The sequence below is a fragment of the Hemitrygon akajei genome, chromosome 9, assembly GCF_048418815.1.
Source record: "Hemitrygon akajei chromosome 9, sHemAka1.3, whole genome shotgun sequence".
Lineage (NCBI taxonomy): Eukaryota > Metazoa > Chordata > Chondrichthyes > Myliobatiformes > Dasyatidae > Hemitrygon > Hemitrygon akajei.
The window spans coordinates 115704064-115726417 of record NC_133132.1 but is presented as its reverse complement, the minus strand read 5'-3'; the positions used below and the strand labels follow the sequence as shown (position 1 = coordinate 115726417).

At 40.1% G+C, this 22354-nt stretch overlaps 1 protein-coding gene across 14 annotated transcripts in view; it reads right to left on the bottom strand.

Moving 5' to 3' along the window:
- Positions 1 to 22354, bottom strand: part of LOC140733465 (doublecortin domain-containing protein 2) — a 155666-nt gene that overhangs the window by 10485 nt on the left and 122827 nt on the right. For 10 of the 14 annotated variants that reach the window (XM_073056830.1, XM_073056842.1, XM_073056834.1 and 7 more), the window contains 2 exons: positions 18668 to 18771; positions 11490 to 11948 (listed from right to left, as the gene is read on the bottom strand). In XM_073056830.1, coding sequence (XP_072912931.1) covers positions 11490 to 11948; positions 18668 to 18771 — 563 coding nt within the window. The remainder of the gene's footprint in view (positions 1 to 11489; positions 11949 to 18667; positions 18772 to 22354) is intronic. The other 4 variants (XM_073056841.1, XM_073056840.1, XM_073056839.1 and 1 more) reach the window with 4 other exon arrangements.

Genomic DNA, 22354 nt, shown 5'->3' with positions numbered 1-22354 from the left:
GTGGCAGAGAAGGAGTGCCAGCAGTGGTAGGGGTTGCAGACTCACCCAGCCCTGAGACACCAGGCAAGGCCATTTGGTTCCAAACAATTGGATTATTGATCATTACAGAACGTCGCTCTGGTGCTGCCTGCTCCCTCCACTCTCTTTTCACCAATTTCCAATCACTATTCTCCTCTCCCTGCCTCCTCCCCACTCTCAATCCAAAACAGAGACCCATAGTAGAGCTAGATTTATCATCACCTACATATGTAGTAAAATTTGTTTTTTTTTTGCAGTAGTACAGTGCAATACATAAACTTACTACAGTACGGTACAAAAATCGTAGGCACCCTATCTATATATATGCGCCTAAGACTTTTGCACAGCACTGTATATATTACCATATACTACTACTTTGGGGTTCATTTTCTTGTTGCAATTTACAGAGAACATAGAACAATACAGCACAGTACAGGCCCTTTAACAGGTCCTTTAACATCTGCCGGATGATGCTGAGGATGTTCTACGAGTCTGTGGTGGCCAGTGTTATCATGTTTGTTGTTGTGTGCTGGGGCAGAAGGCTGAGGGTAGCAGACACCAACAGAATCAACAGACTCATTCGTAAGGGTTGTGGGGGTAGAACTGGACTCTGACGGTGGTGTCTGGAAAGAGGATGCTGTCCAAGTTGCATGCCATCTTGGACAACGTCTCCCATCCACTCTATAATGTACTGGTTAGGCACAGGAGTACGTTTAGCTAAAGACTCATTCCACTGAGATGCAACACTGAGCGTCACAGGAAGTCATTCCTGCCTGTGGCCATCAAACTTTACAACTCCTCCCTCGGAATGTCAGACACCCTGAGCCAATAGGCTGGTCCTGGACTTATTTCCACTTGGCATATTTTACTTATGATTGTTTAATTATTTATGGTTTTATTTTGCTATATTTCTACACTATTCTTGGTTGGTGTGACTGTAACAAAACCCAATTTCCCTGGGGATCAATAAAGTATATCTGTCTGTCTTCAGCCCACGATGTTATGCTGACCCTTAAACCCTGTCTCCCATATAACCCCCACCTTAAATTCCTCCATATACCTGTCTAGTAGTCTCCTAAATTTCACTAGTGTGTCTGCCTCCACCACTGACTCAGGTAGCGCATTCCACGCCCAACCACCCTCTGAATAAAAAAACCTTCCTCTAATATCCCCCTTGAACTTTCCACCCTTTACCTTAAAGCCATGTCCTCTTGTATTGAGCAGTGGTGCCCTGGGGAAGAGGTGCTGGCTGTCCACTCTATCTATTCCTCTTAATATCTTGTATACCTCTATCATGTCTCCTCTCATTCTCCTTCTCTCTGGAGAGTAAAGCCCTAGCTCCCTTAATCTCGGTTTAAGAAGGAAGAAATATGATAGAATTTTACTAAAAACTACACATAAACAGACAAAGACTGTCAAATAGGTAATGTGTCAAAAATGACAAACTGCAGGTTAAGATAATATTGCGAAAATGTATTGTAAAAAGTCCTTGAAATTGAGTCTGCAGACGTTAAGATTAGCTCAGACTAGTGGTAAATGAAGTTATCCATGCCAGTTCAGGTGGCTGATGTTTGTAGGGTAATAACTGCTCCTGAACCTGGTGGTGTGGAACCCAAGGGTGCTGTATCTGCTACCTTATAATGGTCCAAGAAAAGCATATTGCCTGGATGGTGAGGCCTTTGATTATGGATGCTGGTTTCCTGTGGCAGTGCTCTGTGTAAATGTGCTCAATAGTAGTGAGAGCTTTGTCTATGACGGACTGGACTATATCCACAACTTCTGTATGCTTTTTTGTTCCTGGGTATGGTGTTTCCATACCAAACTGTAATACAACAAAATAAGATGCTCTTTACCGTGCATCTATGGGCATTTGTCAAAGTGTTTTGGTGACATTCCGAATGTGCGCAAACTTCTAAGAAAGTACAGGTGCTGTCATGCCTTCTTTCTGATGGCACATATGTGCTGGTCCCTGGACAGATTCTCTGATATGTTGACACCAATGTATTTAAAGCTAATGACCTTCTACACCTCCCTTCCTCTAATAAGGACTGGCTCTGGACACTGGATTTTTTTCCTCCCGTAGTTGATAAACAGCTCTTGGTTTTGCTAATGTTGAGTGAGAGGATGCTGTTGAAGTACCATTTGATCATATTTACAACCTCCCTCCTGTACGTCGACCCATCACTACCTTTAATTCGGCCAACGACAGTGGCGTTATCCGCAAACTTAAATAAAGTATTGGAGCTGTACTTTGCCACACAATCATAAGAACAAAAGAGAGTGGAGCAGATCACTAAGCACACAGCCCAGTGCTGAACCTGTGCTGATGGTGAGTTTGGAGGAGATGTTGTTGCAATCCATACTAACTGGAAAGTTGAGCATGTAGTGATGCCAGTGAGGAGATTGAGGATCCAGTTGCACAGGGAAGTACTGCGGTTCAGTTCTTGCAGCTTAGTGATTAGTTATGAGGGATAATAGTGTTGAAAATACCTTGGAATCCATTCTTGCAATTTCCCTTCTTTCTATGTTGGCCACCTCGCCACTCCACTCTTAAACTTGGTGCAGCATTTTGCCCCAGAACATTTTATCCTTCCACCAATGCTGCTCGACCCACTGAGTTCTTCCAGCAGATCATGTGATCAAGCTTTGCTACCATAACCCATGTATGACTTAGTTGGAAACATAGAAACTATGTTTCCAGTTTTCTATGTTCTATGTTTCTTTGCTATAATAACCCATGTATGACTTAGTTGATCAAGTGGATGAGGAACTAAAGAGAGAAATTGGGCAAGAAGCCCAAAAAAAATCAAAACTTTAACGAGATCAGTGGAGAAAATTGAACAAATAAAAATAAACAGGCTACAGTGACTGACTAGAATCGCTGCAGTTTACACCTGAGTGTTTGATTCAGCCATGTAGAACCTTCAGACTGTTATTTTAACCAAAGTATTTCTAAATGGGGAAGCTATTATGTGGTCATATGAGGAAACATACTTCACAATAACAGTGCTTCTCTTTAAGTGCAAATATGTTCGTGCATAGATAAAATGTTAAAAGATAGGAGATCAATGGCATGTTGCTATCATCTGTTATAAATACTGGCTGAAAATTCTACCAGTTCCATCTGGTTCAGTCCCAAATGCGAAGTTCTTCCAATTACTCTTCAGGATAAAGGTGAGATCTGCCTTTTGGCAAAGGTAAGACTGGCAACGTTTAATAATACAAGATTTGACCATCTCTCTCTCCCTGTACCCTGAGCAGAGGCTGCTCCATTATAACCAAAGATTCAGTTCCAAAGCACAAAATACTATATAATAATAATTCATGCTCTTGCTTGATTGCTAAAGGTTTAAAACTTGCCCATGGCAAAATTACAAACTGTTCCTGCTGTGCTGCTCAACTATCATTTCAATTCTCACTAAACATTATACTCGCTATCCACAAAATTATTTCAAAACTCTCACTCTTGTTACGACCTAAGCTTTGCAACTTTCGTCAGTCCATGTGCAAGCTTGTGTCTCATACTTCTCTGATTCCGGATCACTACTGCTCATCTTCCCTTCACTTCATGCCTCTGCCATTGTCACAATGGCAAAGGCATGAAGATTGCTTCCCAATGTTCACCACTTTGCAGATTTGTACCCCCCCCCCCCTTTAAAGGAATGTGCTCAATAGCACCATCAATTTCTGATTTCTGCTCAGTGCCTGGCTCCTCATTAAGCATTTCATAATCATTGCAAATGCACAGTGTAAGGGAGCACATTGAATTTGTTATTATACACTTGCTAGAAATAAAATCTCTTCTAGGTGCTAAATGCCTCTATAATAAGTGGTTACTGTTCATTGATCAGAAAATTCAGAATGCAGAATTAAAAATTATAGTGTTGCTCGAAGAAAAAGGCTGACAATGTTTTCTTAATGGGTCACTAATCATGTCGTATTGAAACTACTAGATCAATGTCTCCAAGAGTTTATGCTGAAAACAGTGATATTTTCATTCCTCTTTGGGTAGCTTTAAACATTACAATAGACAATAGACAATAGGTGCAGAAGTAGACCATTCGGCCCTTCGAGCCTGCACCGCTATTCTGAGATCATGGCTGATCATCTACTATCAATACCCAGTTCCTGCCTTGTCCCAATATCCCTTGATTCCCCTATCATTACCATATAAATCTACTTAGAATGAAATTTTCTAAAATTTATATCAACTGATACCAATGCAAAAATGTCAGAAGAGTTTGCACTAAACCCCTCCTCCACATTACGTAAATGGAGACAGGCTATGGAGCCGAAAAAAAGACTTCTGCTCAGCACTCACCATTCAATAAAACATCTTTTGTTCCTTCTTGCTCTCAGACTGTTGACCAGGATCCACTTTATGCCAAGATGTCCTCCCTTACAGCAAAACATGTTGAGGCAAATTTCCCAAGATTCCTTACAGGAAGATGACTATCAGGATTTCAGAACTATCATACTGCACCTAGTCTTCATAGGTCCATTTCTCACTTAAAAATGCATCTCTTCATTTGGACCAACAACCATTTGCAGAGTGAAGTTATGTATATGCAGTTCTCCACTGTTTGCCTACAGCTCAACCCGAATGACATTGACACACCATTCTGAACATAACTTGGCCTCTTTGTCTTAATGTGCTAAAACTTAATCTGTTTTCATTTACTGAAATGATCCTGTCTTGACAATTTGTATATTTGCAAAGGCTGCATCTTTCATCATTTCGTCAGGTGGTGAAAATGTTATAAAGCTTCAAAAACAACAGAAAATCTACAGATTTTGGAAATCCAAGCAACACACACAAAATGCTGGAGGAACCCAGCAGGCCAGACAGCATCTATGGAAAAAAGTATAGTCGACATTTTGGGCCAAGACCCTTCAGCAGGACTGGAGAAAAAAAGATGAGGAGTAGATTTAAAAGATGGGGGAGGGAGAGAGATACACAAGGTGACAGCTAAAACCGGGAGGGGGAGGGATGAAGTAAAGAGCTGGGAAGTTGATTATTGAAAGAGTTTCAGGGCTGGAGAAGGGGGATCCAATAGGAGAGAACAAAGGGCCATGGAAGAAAGAGAAGGGGGAGCATTGGAGCACCAGAGAGTGGAGTTGGGTGGGCAAGGAGGTAAGGTGAGAGAGGGAATAGGGCATGGGGAATAGTGAAGTATGGGGGGTACGGGCGTGCTGCATTACCAGAAGTTTGAGAAATTGTTCATCCCATCAGATTGGAGGCTACCCAGATGGAATATAAGGTGTTGGTCCTCCAACTTGAGTGGCCTCAGCGCGACACGAGAGGAGACCATAGATTGACATATCGGAATGGGAATGGGTAGTGGAATTAAAATAGGTGGTCACTGAGAGATCCCACTTCTTCTGGCAGATGAAGTATATGTTATAAAGCTTGTTTATTATCATTTCTATGTTTCTGGGCACAGTGCATCTAATTATAAAACCAAAGACCCCATATCCTTTGGGAAACGGGTGTCAGCCAAGCCTCATCTGTCTGCTTTTATACCTGAATCAAAGTTCAATGTCCACTCCAACAAAAGATCTCATCAGAAAAGTCATCAACCTGAGACACATTTCTTCCACCACAAATACTGCCTGACATGCTATTTCCTTTGTTTTCTGTTTAAATTCAAGTAGTTTCACCATGGAATGACTGAAGAGATCGGTTTTATTATTTCAACCCTGTACAGCAGCAAAGACCAGGTCATTCTCCTCAATGCAGGCTTATGATGCCAACTGTCTCCAAGAATTCATATATATTCTCTAGAAGGCTCACAAGATCTTCACATTAATGTGGTTTCCTCAAAGACAATGTGGGATTTATAAAATAAAAATGGCCATCAAACATTCTCATGAGAAGACTTGGGTCTCAATTAATGGAGGATTCTTGCTTAATGTCAGGACATCATTTAAGAAGTTTGTCAACTCTTTTAGTTGGCCTAGCTCTACTTTCATTCTCCTTCACTCCACAGGCTCTGGGTAGTTGAGACATGGGAAATGGGGCACATTAATGAGCTGTTTGCCTCAAGCGTTTCAACTGAGCAGGAATATGCTTACTCTGAATCTGGTCCCAGTTTCTAAGTATAAATCTTGAAGTACAAATTTCAGAAGGATACAATATAATGTGAATCCCTTACAGCTGCAACTTCAGCTTGCCTGATGAATGATTCAACACATAGGGAGATGCACATGTTTGCGCATCATCTAATGACAAGGAACACCATTTGTATTGTGCTTTTAGATCTGCTAAACTTGAGACAGAGAGTCACTTGTGGGGATTTTTTTTTACTCAACTGCAACTCTTGTTCAAATCATTACATCAGTGATTGTCAGTCTATATAAGGAGGCAAGTAAGGTGTCTATTCAGCCCAAATTACTGGTTCTTAGACAACAGGCCAAGATGCATCACTCCTCCAAAACAGCATTGTCTTTTATTTGATGATAGAACAATGTGTCATGGAAACAAGTCATCACACCATCCACCAATCATTTTCCTATATTCATCCCCCATCTTTTGCATTCCCATCAACTCCCTTCCTCCCCAACCAATTCTCCTACCACCAACTCAACACTGGGGGCAATTTATAACAACCAGTTAAACAATTGGTATGTCTTTGCCCTGCGGGTGCAAACCAGAACACCAGAGATAAATGCATCTAGGCACAGGAAGACCTCCGTACAAACAGGATTGAATCCATGTCATTGGATCTGTGTGGTGGTACCTAACACATTAGCTGAGACATAATAAATCATATACAAAGGTTATTGATAACTTGTTGGATTCAGTACTCAGTATTTCTATTTATACTCTCCAAAATGCTTTATTTAAACAGGTGTCAGTTATGTCTCATTTAGTTAATTTATACTTCAATCAAAGACAGAAATCTCACTCTGAAGAGCTGAGTTCCAATTTTGCAATACAGAGGGGGTGCTTTATTTCTGTTGGAGATGTTAAAGTGTGGCCTAGGGCTGACTCTTCAGAAGGAAATTAATGGTGTCAGGGTATGGTTTCAAAGAGCACCAGAGAAGGAAAATTATGCCAAGTGTCCTAGCCAATATGTTTTCCACACTCAATATTATTGAGAGACATTTATCATTTTGCTGTTTGTGGGAGCCAACAGTGTAGAAATTTGCTAAAAGCACACTGGGTGATATTAAAAAGCACAGGATATATGAAACTATATTTTTATTGAAAATATAATTCTTATCCCCTACCTCCACTTTCAATGTAAATAAATTCCTGGTTCTCTTTTAACTATACCATTTGATTACATTTCCCTTTTTCATATTTCCTTGCAAACTGTGTAACTTTACAATTGCAATCAAATTTATCTGCCATGTACTTATCTATCTCATTGTCTCTGTCTTCATGAAGTCTGCTACAAACATCTTCACTGTATACTAGATTCAAATAAAATTGAAAATAATAAAATGGTTCAGTTGATTGGCAAGCGTATTATATATTAAAGAGTGAAATATCATTTTAATCCATGTAGGACACAATTTACTTCAGGGACAAAATAAAATAGTGGTTATATTCCTAATCAACTCTCCAGAGGTTTGGACAATTGATCCAGAAACAAAAGTTTAATTCTCACCAAGGCAACTGGTAAATTTAATTTCAAGTGCTTAAGTATGTCTAGAATAAAATAATGAGTATCAACATCTTTGAAAAGAATTCAGTGGAACTCTTTTTCACTGCTCTCCAACACTTTGACTATGTGCTCAACCAGAATTGCTACTATAACTCCTTTCCCTTACCTCTTCTTCAATTCCCCACTCTGGCCCGTCTTTTCCTCCTCACTTCTCCTAACCTGCCTTTTCACCTCTTTCTAGTGCCCTCCTCCTTCCCTTTCCAAATGGCTCACCCTCCTCTCCTATCAGATTCCTTCTTCCCTAGCCCTTTATATTTTCCACCTGTCACCTCTCAGCTTCTTACTTCATCCCCCCTTCCCCCACCAACCTGGCTTCACCTATCACCTTCTAGCTTGTACTCCTGCCCCTAAATTCTTATTCTAGCTTCTTTCTCCTTCCTTTCCAGTCCTGATAAAGTGTCTTGGCCTGAAAATTCAACTGTTTATTCATTCCATAGATGCTGCCTGACCTGCCAAGTTCCTCCAGCATTTTGTGTGTATTGCTATGGATTTCCAACATTTGCAGAATGTCTTGTGTGTATGCTTTGCTGTTCCACTGCAAAGTCTCTTCGAGGTATGCCTACCCTGAAGAGATTTAAACCTCTGCAAAGAGAGTTCAGTGAGACCATCTCTCATAGCTCCCCCTCTGTGATCTCTGTTACTCTCTGACTGTTCAAACACGCACTCACACAGCTACATGTCCCTCTCCCCTTCCCTTTTCATCAATTGTCCACACTAGCCCCCCCCCCCCCACCTCTTCTCTTCTCCTTGCCTGCCCATCATTGCCCCCTGGTGCCCCTCTTCCTTTCCTTTCTCCCATTGTTCACTCTTCTCTCCTATTAGATTCTATTTTCTCCAGTCTTTACCTTTTCCTATCACCTCCAAGCTTCTTAATTCATCCCCCTTCCCCCACCCACATGGTTTCATCTACCATCTTCTACCTTATTATATCTCCCCTCCCTCCACCTTCTTATTCTGGCCTATTCCCCCTTCCTTTCTAGTTCTGATAAAGGGTTTTGGCCCATAACATCGACTGTTTATTCACTTCCATAGATACTCCCTATCTTTCTGAGTTCCTCCAGCATTTTGTGCGTGTTGCTTTAGATTATGAACACTTCTGCATGCCAAGATCTTTGATGTGTTGAATCCAACTAGCACAGATAGCATTTGAGGTAAGGGGTACATCACCCATGATCACATTAAATGGTAGTTATGCTTAAGGAGCCAAATGGCCTATTCTTGCTCCCATTTTATTGTGATCTTGTACTTCTTTGTAAATTTTCGCTCCTCCCATATTGGCAAACTACAAGAAGTCCCCTCCCACACCACTGTTGATTGTGATGAACTCTCTCCATACGACAGATGTACTTTTTGGAGTGCATCCTATTTAACAAGATTCCAACCAGAAAAAGAGGCAAACACAATGGACAAAGTTCCACTGCAGCATTTTTCTGGAGAGTTAAGGTTGCCCATATCCTTCTACAAACAAGGGAAAATCTGCAGATGCTGGAAATCCACGCAACACACACAAATTGCTGGAGGAACTCAGCAGGCCCGGCAGCATTTATGGAAAAGAGTAAACATTCAATGTTTTGGGCCAAGACCCTTCAGCAGGACTGCCCACAAGTAAGAGAAAATCTGAAACAAACAAAAGAAAATCTGCAGACCCTGGGAATCTAAGCGGAGTCCTTCTGAAGAGTCTCAGACTGAAACGTCAACTGTTTACTTTTTCCATAGAAGCTACCTGGCCAGCTGAGTTCCTCCAGCAATTTGTGAGTGTCGTCCATATCCTTCTATCTTGTTTGAGTTTTGAAATGTCTTCTTTACAAACATAAAATAGGTGCCTATGCATTCAAATTGGTAAGTATTGCCATCTAGAGACAACGCTTTGTAACATCCTTACAGTTTGGCTCAACATTATTCAGAATAAAGAGTATGAATCTTCAATCAAAAAGTCACTCTTAAAGGAAATAAGAATAATTAATTACCTATATGAAAATTACAAGGAACAGGGGAAAATGATAGTCAAGGAGCAGGGTGGACATCTCATCCCATGATCTAACTTTTCCTACATCAACTTACACCTAACCCCCTGCAAGAAAAACAGCTTCCATACATGACCAGATACAATGGGCTGGCAATTATGTCTTTTTTAACTTAGACCATGATTCTTACGGTGGAGTCAGAGTCATACAACATGAAAACATGCTCTTCAACCTTCCGAGTCCATGCCAAACATTAGCTACTTAATTACACCAAACCTAGTTATTCTATGAACAAACAGACAGAGTTTAGATCTAAGATCATAATGTAAGGTTGGTATTATCCATTATTAAAGGGAGCAGTCCTTTTAATATATGCAAAATAAAGTCTGCTTAAGGAATGAATTATGTGCTGTTTATAATGTAGCAGTTCTTATGTTGCCCCAAGATCATCTGGCCACTTGACTCTTCTGGCTTGACTCTGGGCCTATTGTCCCACAGGGAAGCTAGTTCTTGGCTCATAAGCATGGCTCAATGCTGCAAAGTAGGGCACAGGGCTGCAAAGTGGGGTCGAGTACCAGTGGCTGGCCACATTCCTAGAATGGTTTTGACAGTCAGTGGGGTTGCACCTGCAGACCCACGGACTGTCAAAGTTCTCGTTGAGTGTCAATGGCATTCACCATATTCAAAAGGACTTGGGAGCTATTACAAAATGCAGGTAATATTTTAACACACCTCCCTCCAATTCCCTTCTTTACTTCCTTGCGTTTATTCCCTGGTCCACTGTTCTCTCATCAGATCCCACCTTCTTCAGCCCTTTGTTGCTTCCACCTATCACCTCCCACCTTCTTACATCATTGCCAATCTCACTATCGCCCACCTACCTATTTTCCCCCTCTCACCTGCATCCCCATCACATGACAGTTCTTGCTCCATCTGCTCCCCCCACCCCTCTACTCTGGCTTCTGCCTTCTTCCTTTCCATTCCTGAGATAAGGTCTTGACCTGAAACATTAGCTGTCTGCTTCCTTCTGTAAGTAATGCTTGATCTGCTGAAATCACCCAGCATTTTGTAAATTACTGAAAAAGTTATTTTGAAATTAGTGTACTGAAGCCAGCATTTATATATACAAAGCATTTACAAAGATTTAAAGTAACCTAAAACAAAGAAGTATCACTGACCATCTGTCAACAGATATTCTCAAACTGAAGTCACTCTCCTTGCAGTGGGTTTACCTTGGGACATGTTTATTTGGTAGATTTTCCAGCCTGGAACCTGTGATGGCTTGCTGGACTCCATAAGGAATCCAGGTGTACTGTACAGGAGCAGCCAGAGGCACTGGTGACCTTGTGGATAATGCCACCCCTGGATTAAGTCCAGTGCTGCTTACTTGAGTCTTTCCAGCACAAGAGCCAGAATCTGGCACAGGATTAGCCTCAGTGTTTATGGTCATGATCCTATGTTCATTAAATCTATGTCCCATAACAGGGAAGGGCCTTTTTTTTCACCATCCTGTCTCTTGGCCTTAATCATGGTTTGACTGTCTTTTTGATGTGAAAGCTCAAACAGGCTTTCAATTTTACATTCCTAAACTATTCCTCTCTTAGTGTATCCCAGATAAAACTAACTCAGCAAACAGCATACTTTTCACTTCAATAAATCTATGATGGTCTTCATTCAATTGGATTTCCTGAGTTTTGCTTTCAGCTGCTTTGTATGGTGTACAAACAATAATAGAGCAAAATTTCACATCTTTAGATCAATCTTCGCTGAAACAATTAACTACCGCATATCGATAATGCAGTTGATGCTCATTAAGTTCCTCAACAGTGCTAACCTTTTCTAACTCTGATACTTCATCAACATGCTCTTGCTTCTCTGCAGGTTCATGCCATCTTTCAGACTTAATTGATACTGGGTCTTTCTGAGTAGATTGTTCTGAAGCCACACCTGCAATTTCGTCATCATGGGTTGCGTGATAGACTTCATTCCCTGCATCCTCTTGTTCATGATAAAGTCCATCTGTTGGTGACGGTAGTGCATCTGAATTCTCCAATACTCTGGTATTATGGTCAGTATTATTAGGCAGACCATCCTCTTTAGTTTTACTGTATTCTTGAATATTTTCTACCAGTCCATCTTCATCCCCTGTCCACCCATTTGGATCATTCCACTGCTCTTTTATCATCCCATAATCTTCCATTCCATGAAGTAGATCTTCATCTTTATGGTTATTTGCGGATGTATCATTGTCATAAGGTGGAATCTCTTCCTCGTGAACAATCTCAGCGGGGACCTGTAAAATAAGTAATATTAGTTTTACCAAATTAGAAATTGTAGTATGGTTATCATAGTCTTCACATAGGAATCATTTCAGCATTCTGGTTGAAGGTTCATTACCTTTGCACTGGATATCAACATTACAACATGTGAATTAGGAACAGAAATAGACCATCTGGAACTTTGAATCTGCTCTGCCATTCATCCACACTGTGACTGATCTCCCACCGCAGTACCACTTTTTTTTAAGAAGTAACACCACATCCCCTAAATCCTTAAATGTCCAGAAATTTAACAATCTCAGTCATAAATGAAAATAACTCCACAATTACTCCGCTTCTTTGTAAAAGGACAGAATCTAATAGTTTTCATTTTTTAATTCCACCTGCCATTCCCCGCCCGCTCACTTGCTTGTTCATATTCCCCTTATGCCTCTGTACTCACAATTCCACCTATTTCAGTGTTATTAGCAGACATTGATATAGAGAGTACTTTTAGCCAAGTGAAATCCTTTTAATTCTGCACTAGTCACAATTTTCAATTTCCCCCCACCGTGAAGGATTTACTTATTTCACTTATTACTCTCAGTTTCTTAGTCAAACCTCAATGGGTTTCAGAATATCACTCTTACATGCTCTACCTTGCTGCCCCAACCTCCTGAGCAGGACTTTATTGAAAGCCTTCAGAAAATCCGTTTATCTATTGGTTCCCTCTTTAATATTGTGGCGAGCATTTGGTTCATAATGTCCCACCATAATCCCACAAAGGCATTTTAATGCAAGAACAATAAACAGTGCTGGTTATTAGAAATGCAGGGCGGATTGTTGACCCCCGGAGCATCACAATGTTCTAGTTGTTACATCTTCAATGAAATCCAGAAGATCGTTCAAACACTACTTTTCTTTCATAAACCTACGTTGATTGCACAAACCTATTATTCTTTTTAAGATATTTTGTTATTGTATAATTTCATAATATTATTTTATAATTGTTTTCCTACCACTGATATTAGGTTCTCTCACTGAGCCTAGCAGGCTGTAACTATGCATATATTAAGAAAACGCTTAAGATCAATTAGATTCCCACTCATCTTTCTCTTACTATCTCTGCCACCAATCTTTGCTAATAATTCCATTGGATTAATGGCTCAATTATCACTTCTCTTGCTCTGTCAGGGTATAAAGCTATCTCCTTTCCTCTTACAGGAGGTGAAATAATAATTCCACTTGTTGGAGTTCATTCTATGTCATTGGAACCCTTCTTTTGTGACTCTAATCAGCACAACTCTGCAGGGAGGTCAAAATTATGGCTGCTGCTTTGAACTCAAAGCATTTCACACTCTATCACGGTTAAGCTCATTCATTGATATTGAACATGTCAGGAACAGACCTTCAGACACAGGTAAGGCAGAATTTAAGATCATGGGAAGTTGTGTTCACAGGTTTCTAGTGAAAATAAAAGGAACTGCAGATACTGAAAACAGAAAACACCTAGCAAATTGGGCAGCATCTGCGAAAGAGAAAAAAACACTTCAGGTCTGGGACCTTTCATCAGAGTTCTGTCTAATGAATAGAGTTTCATCAGGACTTACATCAGAATTCCAGACATCCAAAGGTCAGCTGGTGGTTGACCTCTGTCTCTGGCTGAATGCACTACTGTTTAATAATCAAACACCAGGACTGCTCAGAAGGATTCCCAGAAAGAGATAGCTCTTTGGTGTATCCCTGACCTCCTGCAGATTGCCAGAAGCTGACCAAAAGCCAACCGGTGATTTTACACTAATTTAATTTTACAACTCCCTCTCAAGAATTTCAATGGATAGTCAAGCAGTCTGGATGCAAGTCAGAGCTGGCTCTGGTCTTGGATTGAGAGGTAGCTGTGTACCTGACACTACAGGCACTGCTCCTGACATTCCAGCCAGCTCTAAGCTTTGCCAGCAGATCAGCTTGATTGGTCGAGGAGTGGAAATCCACTTGCACTGGGGACTAACACCTCCTATACACTGTTAATGAACTGTTCAGCACCTAAACGATCTGCATTGAGATGTGCAGAACAAGAGGCCTGGGCTGTAGAATACATTTATTTTATAAACTATAGGAGGCCTTTCTCCTTCTCGATTGACTTTTTAATCATTCATATATTGAATTACGTTGTTAAGCAACTGTGGGTAAAAACTCTTTAATCTCTGCTATCCAAAGTGCATATATATTCATTTGGCAATTTATACATTGTTTGAAATATCTTCTTTGAGTAAATATACTTTGAAGAGTAATCCTCAAGGTCAGCAGTGGTGATCCTCCTCTTTCAGCATTTTCGCCCCGTTCAGAAGGGCAACAGTGTGGTACTGCAGTAGTTCTGCTGCTTCACAGCTCCAGCAGTCTGAGTTAACCCTGACCTCCAGTACCGACTTTGTAAACACATGGTTCTTGCTTGTATGCTCCACTTTCCTCCCACATCCCAAAGATGTGCTGGCTGCTATCTTAGATGGCCACTGCAAATAGCCCTAGAGCAGAAACGAGAGACTGCAGATACCAACATCGGGAGCAACAAACAATCTTCTAGAGGAACTTTATGGGTCAAGCAGCATATGTTGGGGGGGGGGAAATGTTAATGTTTTGGGTCTAGTGCAGTCTAGGTGTAGGAGAATCAGGAGACAGGGAACAGTTAATGGCCACGTACAGGAGAATAGGACATGGGGTAAAGGGACTGATGGGATTGTTCTGTGAGCCAGTGCTGGCTCAATGCACTGAATGACTTCTTTCTATTTCATAAGGAAACAAAGAAATATGAGCAATTCATGAAAAATTCTTGTCCAATAATGTATTCTTAAAGCTGTTTCTTTAACAAGGAACCATACTTGCAATTTATATCTTGCCTTCTAACTCATAAGAGATACATGCTTTCTAACAGCTACCCTATCAATTTGGTGCACATAAAAATTCAATTAAAACCACCCATGACTTCAATGTGAATTAATTTTTAAACTCTGGCATGCTTCTCATCAGTCAGTCAATACTGAGTTAGACCATGGACTGCTGAGTGTCATTCAAAATTATTTTTCTCCCAAACTAACTCATCAAAGGAAGAAGATGGATAAATTACTCCAGTGAACTAAAGGGTATTTTGTCCTGGGCTAAAATAAATGAATATTTTTCACTGAAATACATGTAGATTAAATGGAGGAGAGAGATTTTACTAATTCTTTCAGATTATTTCAATGACTCCTGGTGCCCTGGAAACTCTGGAAACCAAAGTTGTATTTGCACACTGTATGGAGCAACTAATCGTAAGCAGTATTTCCCCACTAATGATCTGTTCAGGAACTGAAGAAGTGCTTGAACACAATTTCCTTCTACTGGAACGGTTTTACAAACACAAGATCTAATTTTTACATAAGATCAATAAAGCATTAAGAGTTTCCATGGTGCTCAAGTTTACATGAAAAATAGGTGAATATACATTCCACTACACAGGGCGCTACGATAGCATAGCAGTTACTGTGGTGCTATTACAGCTCAATGTTCAATTCTGCTGTCATCTGTAAGGGCCCTGTATGCCCTCCCTGTGGCACGCGTGGGTTTTCTTCTGGTGCTCTGGTTTCCTCCCACAGTCCAATGACATATCATTAAGTAGGTTAATTGGTCATTGTAGATTATCCCATGATTAGACTAGGGTTAAATCAGGGATTGCTGACTGCATGGCTCAAAGGGCCGGAGGGGCCTATTCTGCGCTGTAATGAATATTAATTTTACATAAACTTCAAGCATCATTAAAGGAATTGGGACCAAATTATCACCTTGAATTAGTACCAATTATAGATTGAAACATGAGATGATAGCATGCTCACACTTTTAAGGAAGTGAGAACCAACTCACAAGTCACAACAGATCATCTGCTGTTGTGTTCATCAACAGATTATATTAAAATGAGTCAACTATAAACAAACACAAAAGTATTTACATCAGCAATTAACATTGAATGCAATTGAATATGAATTTTATTCTCCTTTAAGCTTACAACATAATGAAATAAGATCACAATTCTTTGTTGCTGTAATATATTCCCCATATACAGTATATTACTCCACATGTGGTCTATATATATGCAATTTCTTTTCAAAAACTAAAGCTGGGAAATCCACCCAACATAAAATCATTTGAACTGCAAGAGCAAAGTTGGCTAATAGGCAGCTGGAATTGTGTGAACTCTACAGAAATATTAGCTCCATGTAATGTACTTAACTATGATCAAAGCTTCAGGGAGACTCAAGCTGAAACTTAGCATTAAATTAAAATTATGAATTCAGAAAGCTCTTTCATAATCAAGGGCTTGATGCCTACTTCCTTTTAGTTTATTCTTGTGATGTGGGCATTTTTGGCAAGGCTGTCAGTTCCTTCACATTATAATGTCTGTGGTCCTTCTTCTTAAATAGCTGTACTTTAAGCTTGAAGGTACTCCCATGCTGCTATTACATATATAATTTCACAGGTCTTACCCAATGTTGGAATTAGAATGGCTTTCTGTGATTGTTGCCTTGGAAGGGGAAGTGGAACTCCAGAACATCAAGAGCACTTGTGATTCTGTGTAGTGAAGCTCACGGATTTAAAGAGTGCTGCTAAGGATATATTCATCAGCTGCTGCAGTTCCTGCAGTATGAGCCTGTGAAGGGTATACCATGCAGCTGTGAAATGCTGTTGGATGGCGTGCATGTTGGTTGTCAGACTGCAAATCGAGTAAACACTTTGTCATAGATGGAAGTGAAGTTCCTGAGTGATCCTAGAGTTGTACCCATGTAGGAAAATGATTAACTCCATTACCTGGCTGAATTGAGGATGTTGTCATTTTATTAGAGGGGGAGGCAGTGATGATCCACTTGCCATTGGGAATTATCTCCTTGAATTTCTCGTTATTGGTTGCATTGTGATGTTGATAATGAGAAATTAGAGAACAACATTGCTGTTGGTTGGTAAATATATTGGTAATTTCATTTAATATAGTCACATGTACTGAGGTAGACTGAAATCTTGGTTTTGCATTTTATCCTATGGATTATTTCTTTACAACAGTGCATTAAGGTAGTACAGGGGACAGCAATTACAGACTGCAGAATAAAGAACTACAGTTACAGAGTGCATTGCAGGTAGACAATAGGTGCCAGGCCATAACAAGGTAGACTGTGAGGTCAATGGTCTGTCTCATTGTACTCGGGACCATTTAATTGTCTTATAATGGTGGGATTGAAGCTGTCCTTGAGTTTGGTGGCATGTACTTTTAAGGCAATTGCATTTTCTGCCTGATTGGAGGGGCGGAGAGGACAGAATGATTGGGGTGGGCAGGGTCACTGTCTAATGGATGTGGTAGAAGCAGAAATATCAGTAATATGTAAAGTCCTATAAATAACAAAATTTCAACTTACTTTCTGAAAGAGAACCCACTCTTACTTAGTTTTGCAGATCGCAGAAAGGTCACCTGTGTTCTGGCCACAACAGCCATTTTGAGCTTGACGTCACATGTCATAAGTACAACAGGTCCTGCAGATGCTGGAAATCCAGAGTAACACATACAAAATGCAGGTGGAACTCAGCAGGTCAGGCAGCTTTAATCAAAAGGACGTTTTGGTCCAAGATTAAGGGTCTGAACCCAAAACACCAATTATTTATTCCTTTTCATAGATTCTGCCTGACCTGCAGAGTTCCTCCAGCATTTTGTATGTGTTACTCCATGTTACATGTCATTCTAGCCCTCTTTCCCACTCCTACACCAACTTGACTGCCCTTGGCTTTCTCCATTTCTGTGAAAAGGCCAAGAACAAAATGGAAAAATCACATCTTACTGTATATTCCAGTGACTAGCTTACAATGTAATGGTATGAACATTGAATGTTCCAGTTTGAGGAAACAGACACCTTTCTGTTCCCCCAAACACACTTATCTGTCCTGGTTTTCTCCTTCCTTTGTTCGCCTACCCTCTGCAACCCTCCTCCCACCTGATCTATCTACCCATCATTCCTCCCCATATGTTTTCACCTATCACCTGCCAGTCTTTCGCTCACTGCTATATACTGGTAAACTTTTATTTCAGTCCAGATGCAGGGTCTCAGCCTGAAATATCGACTTCCTCCTTTTGTCTGCACAGATACTGCACTGCTCAACCTGGTATTCTGTTATATTTTGTGATACTAGTTTGTTACTTTTTGCTGATGTTAGTCCAGAGATGGACTTGCCTATCACCATTCATCTTCTACCAGGCAATAAAGCTGGAAGGTTAATTTTAAGAGTAGAAACAAGGTAAATAAGTGAGTCTTGTTTGAGGAGTAGAGGATATAAACTCTGATCCCATTGGACCAACTGGTTATTTTGGCACTAAACCAATTTTCGGATAGAACAAGCATGAAGCCAGAGCTGAGAGAACTGGTAAAGAGGGCTCATAGGTCTAGGTGTCCTACTCCTTATCCTAATACTTAACTTTTTATATCACCAATAAAAACAAACCATGATAAAAATTGCTCAAACAGAATTGTCTGGAAAAAAGAATTTGATTAATTATTTGGTCAAATATATACCTTGCCTTTGAAATAAGATATTAAAATGTTTCAAAACAGCTTGATGGTTATCAGCAGTAGCATCTGGTAAACATTCAAGTTTATTAATGATATTTAGGAACCTTGCAAAATCATATTATGCATCTACAAAAGAACAAGAAAAACAAGCACATCAAAGAATGACAAATTTTAACCTGATCAATAGGTAGATCCACTCTCATGTCTGCATCTTCCCTCACCTCAGCAGCATCTTGGGTTTCTTTCCGAGGATCTTGAGCTTTAAACACTCCATTATCTTCTAATCCAAACAAACATAATATCCATCTTGTTACACACAAATGCAATAATGTTTACTTTACATCAACTAACGTTGCTTTGCTGGAAGTATACCATATATTGTGTGACAATCAAATAGCCCAGAAGAATTACTGCCTTGCATTTAATTTTATCAAAACAATGGTCACCATTTCTTATTCACACCTACTCTTCCAGCAACAACATTAGCAATGTGAATCTGACTCTAAGGCTCAGTGCTGATGTTAACTTCATTAGTACAGTGTTCCTAGATGGCTGAATTCTCCAGTTGTGAGGTGAGTTGTAATAACTTCTGCAACATTCAATGCTATTAAATCAAGAAAAATATTCAAGAATTTTAATGCAATGGTTTATTTCATTAAAGATTTACTTTCAGACAAATCATGAATTTGGGCCATAAGATTACTTGAATGCCTTTTGTCAAATCTATCCCAAGCTTCATGTAGTTGATTAACATTATGTGTTTTACTTAGACCATAATACCATAAAACCTTAAGATATAGGAGCAGAATTAGGCCTTTCGTCCCATTGAGTCTGTTTCACCATTCCATCATGGCTGATTTATTATCCCTCTCAACCCAATTCCCCTGGCTTCTACCCATAACCTTAGACACTGTTACTGATTCAGAACCTATTAAGCTCCACTTTAAATATACCCAGTGACTTGGCCTCCACAGCTGTTGGTAGCAACGAATTCCACAGATTCCCTACCCTCTGGCAAAACAAATTCCTCCTCATCTCTGTTCTAAGTGAATGTCCTTCTTCTGACCTTTCCATACTTCCGAGACTTATCTCTTAATAACAAGACCCAAATGTGTTGGAGGCTGCTCTCAAGAGTATATGGCCTTGTTTACCTACTTTCCCTTTTTCCCCATTTCTTCTAACAATATTAATTTCTTGATTCTGTACAAATATTTGCTTTTATATTCTGGCTTTTACATCCTTGCTTTTATATTCCTACTAGAATATAAAAGCAAGGATGTAATGTTGAGGCTGTATAAGGCACTGGTGAGGCCTCACTTGGAGTATTGTGAGCAGCTTTGGGCTCCTTATCTAAGAAAGGATGTGTTGACATTGGAGAGTGTTCAAAGGAGGTTCACAAAAATGATTCCAGGATTGAAAGAACAACACACACGAAGGACGAAGGGTCTTGGCCCAAAACGTCAACAGTGCTTCTCCTATAGATGCTGCCTGGCCTGCTGTGTTCCACCAGCATTTTGTGTGTGTTGCTGTTTGAATTTCCAGCATCTGCAGATTTCCTCGTGTTTGCTCCAGGATTGAAAGGCCTACCATATTGAGGAGCATTTGATGGCTTTTGGCCTGTACTCACTAGAGTTCAGAAGAATACCCGGGGGGGGGGGGGGATCTAATTGAAACCTACCAAATGTTGAAAAGCCTTGATAGTGTGGACGTGAAAAGGATGTTTCCTCCGGTGGGGGGGGGGGGCTAGGACCGGGGTCACAAGAATTTATTTAGCTAGAGAGATTGGTGAATCTGTGGAATTTGTTGCCACAGGCAGCTGTGCAGACCAAGTCAAAGGGTATATTTAAGACAGAGGTTAAGACATTGCTGATTAATCAGGGCATGAAGGATTACAGGTAGAAGGCAGAAGACTGGGGCTGAGAGGTTGATGGATCAGCCATGATGAAATGGTGGAGTAAACTCAATGAGCAAAATGGCCTAACTCTGCTCCTATATCTTATGGTCATAATTGATAGATTTTGAATGTTGTCCAGGACAGGTCCTTATTCATATACAATCCTCGTCAGCTGATTATTAAATTAGAGGAAACATCATGGCTGCCAAATTCTGGCCCCTGTAAACAGTTATTAAAGCAGAGCTTGTTTTTATCACCTTGAAGTGTTAACATTCTATTTGGTTTTGAGTAGATCTCCAAGTACGAAGACATACCTTTTTCCATCTTCATAAAGAACCCTAAGGCATCTCCTACTAAGATTTTCCTTCCCCTCCCAGACCACCACCTGCAGCCATATTCTAGTTAAAAAACCCAGTCGCTGATTTCAAGAAGTAGCATTCTAATAACATCCTGATCTTAATAACAGTCAGACCTACCTTATTGTGGTTGTAAATGATTCATAATAATCACGTTTTCAATGAGGAAGAAAATTCAAGCCTAAAGTCTTTAAAAGTTCAAAATATCTCCTGAGCTAACTTTAAGATAGTTATATGTTATTTTTTTTAAATTAAAAAAAAATGTTCAACAGTAGTTCAATACCGGTGAACAAATTCTAGCAGTGAAGTTACTGACCATACATACAACTTCACTTCCTATGATTAGAATGTAGTCCTGTAGTGCCATGGATATATGGTTACGGGGTCTTGTTAATCTCCTTGTAGAGAATGTGGACAACATTCAAAATCCTCCCTGTTTGGGCATGTTCCATCTCTACCACTCCCTATTCCAATGGAAAATGGGCAATATAATGAGCTAATTAGCTGCTGTCTGATGTTAGATTCAGACAGCTGTTCCTGCTCTAAAAAAAGTATTGAGAATATTGCATTTGACCTGCGGAATGCACAGAGATTTAGTTCCATGTTGATCCTTGCATGAAATTCTTTGCATGTGTTGCTTATTGTACTCAATTTGTTTATTCACCAATCATACCTGGAATATCACTGATAGCCTCTTAATCTGTAAAATAGCTAGCTCTTAACATAGCCCTACTGTTAAATCACGTAATAATCTCAGGGGCTTTGTGACAAAGGAACAATATAAACCTGTAGGCATGACATTACCATTTAAAAATAGCATAAAGTGAAAGGCAAGACAAATGGAGAATTTTGTGCTAGAGATAGGTGAGAGAGCAGTGCTTCCAGAATAATGAAACAGGAATCAAAGTACTTAAGGAAATAGATTAGCCGTTTGTCACAAGAATAGATAGTGTATCAGCTGCAATCGCACCAGATGAGGGGAAATGAGAACAATGTTCAGCCTATACACCAGTACTCATAGAACATAAAACATTGAGCAGAGAACAGAAAGTAAAGGAGCTGTGCCAAACATGACACCAAATTAAACTTATCCCATCTGTCTGCATCCCATAACCTTCCATTTCTTGCCAGTTCATATGTGTGTGTCAAAATGGCTCTTAAACATCACTCTCATATCTGCTTTTACTACACCACTCAGCACACCCACCCTCCAACAGCCCACAGCAATGTGTTCCAGACACCTAATATTCTCTCTGTAAATAAAACTTGTCTCATGTATCTCACCTTACCACATCTCACCTTAAAGCTATGCCAACTGATATTTGACATTTTCACCTGTGGAAAAACACTCCATTTACCCTGCCTGTGCCTCTCATAATTTAATCAAGCTTCTACTTAACTTTGAACACTCCAGAGAAACAAATTCCCCTCAGCCACCAACAATCCCGAGAAGGTCCAACCTCTTCTTATGGCGAATACTCCCTAATCCAGGCAACATCCTGGTAAAAGGTCTGAGGGTAGATGGGTAGATAAATCACTTGGACTAGAAGGACTGCACCCTAGGGTTCTGTAAGAGGTAGCTGATATGTTTGTGGAGGTATTAGTAGTGATCT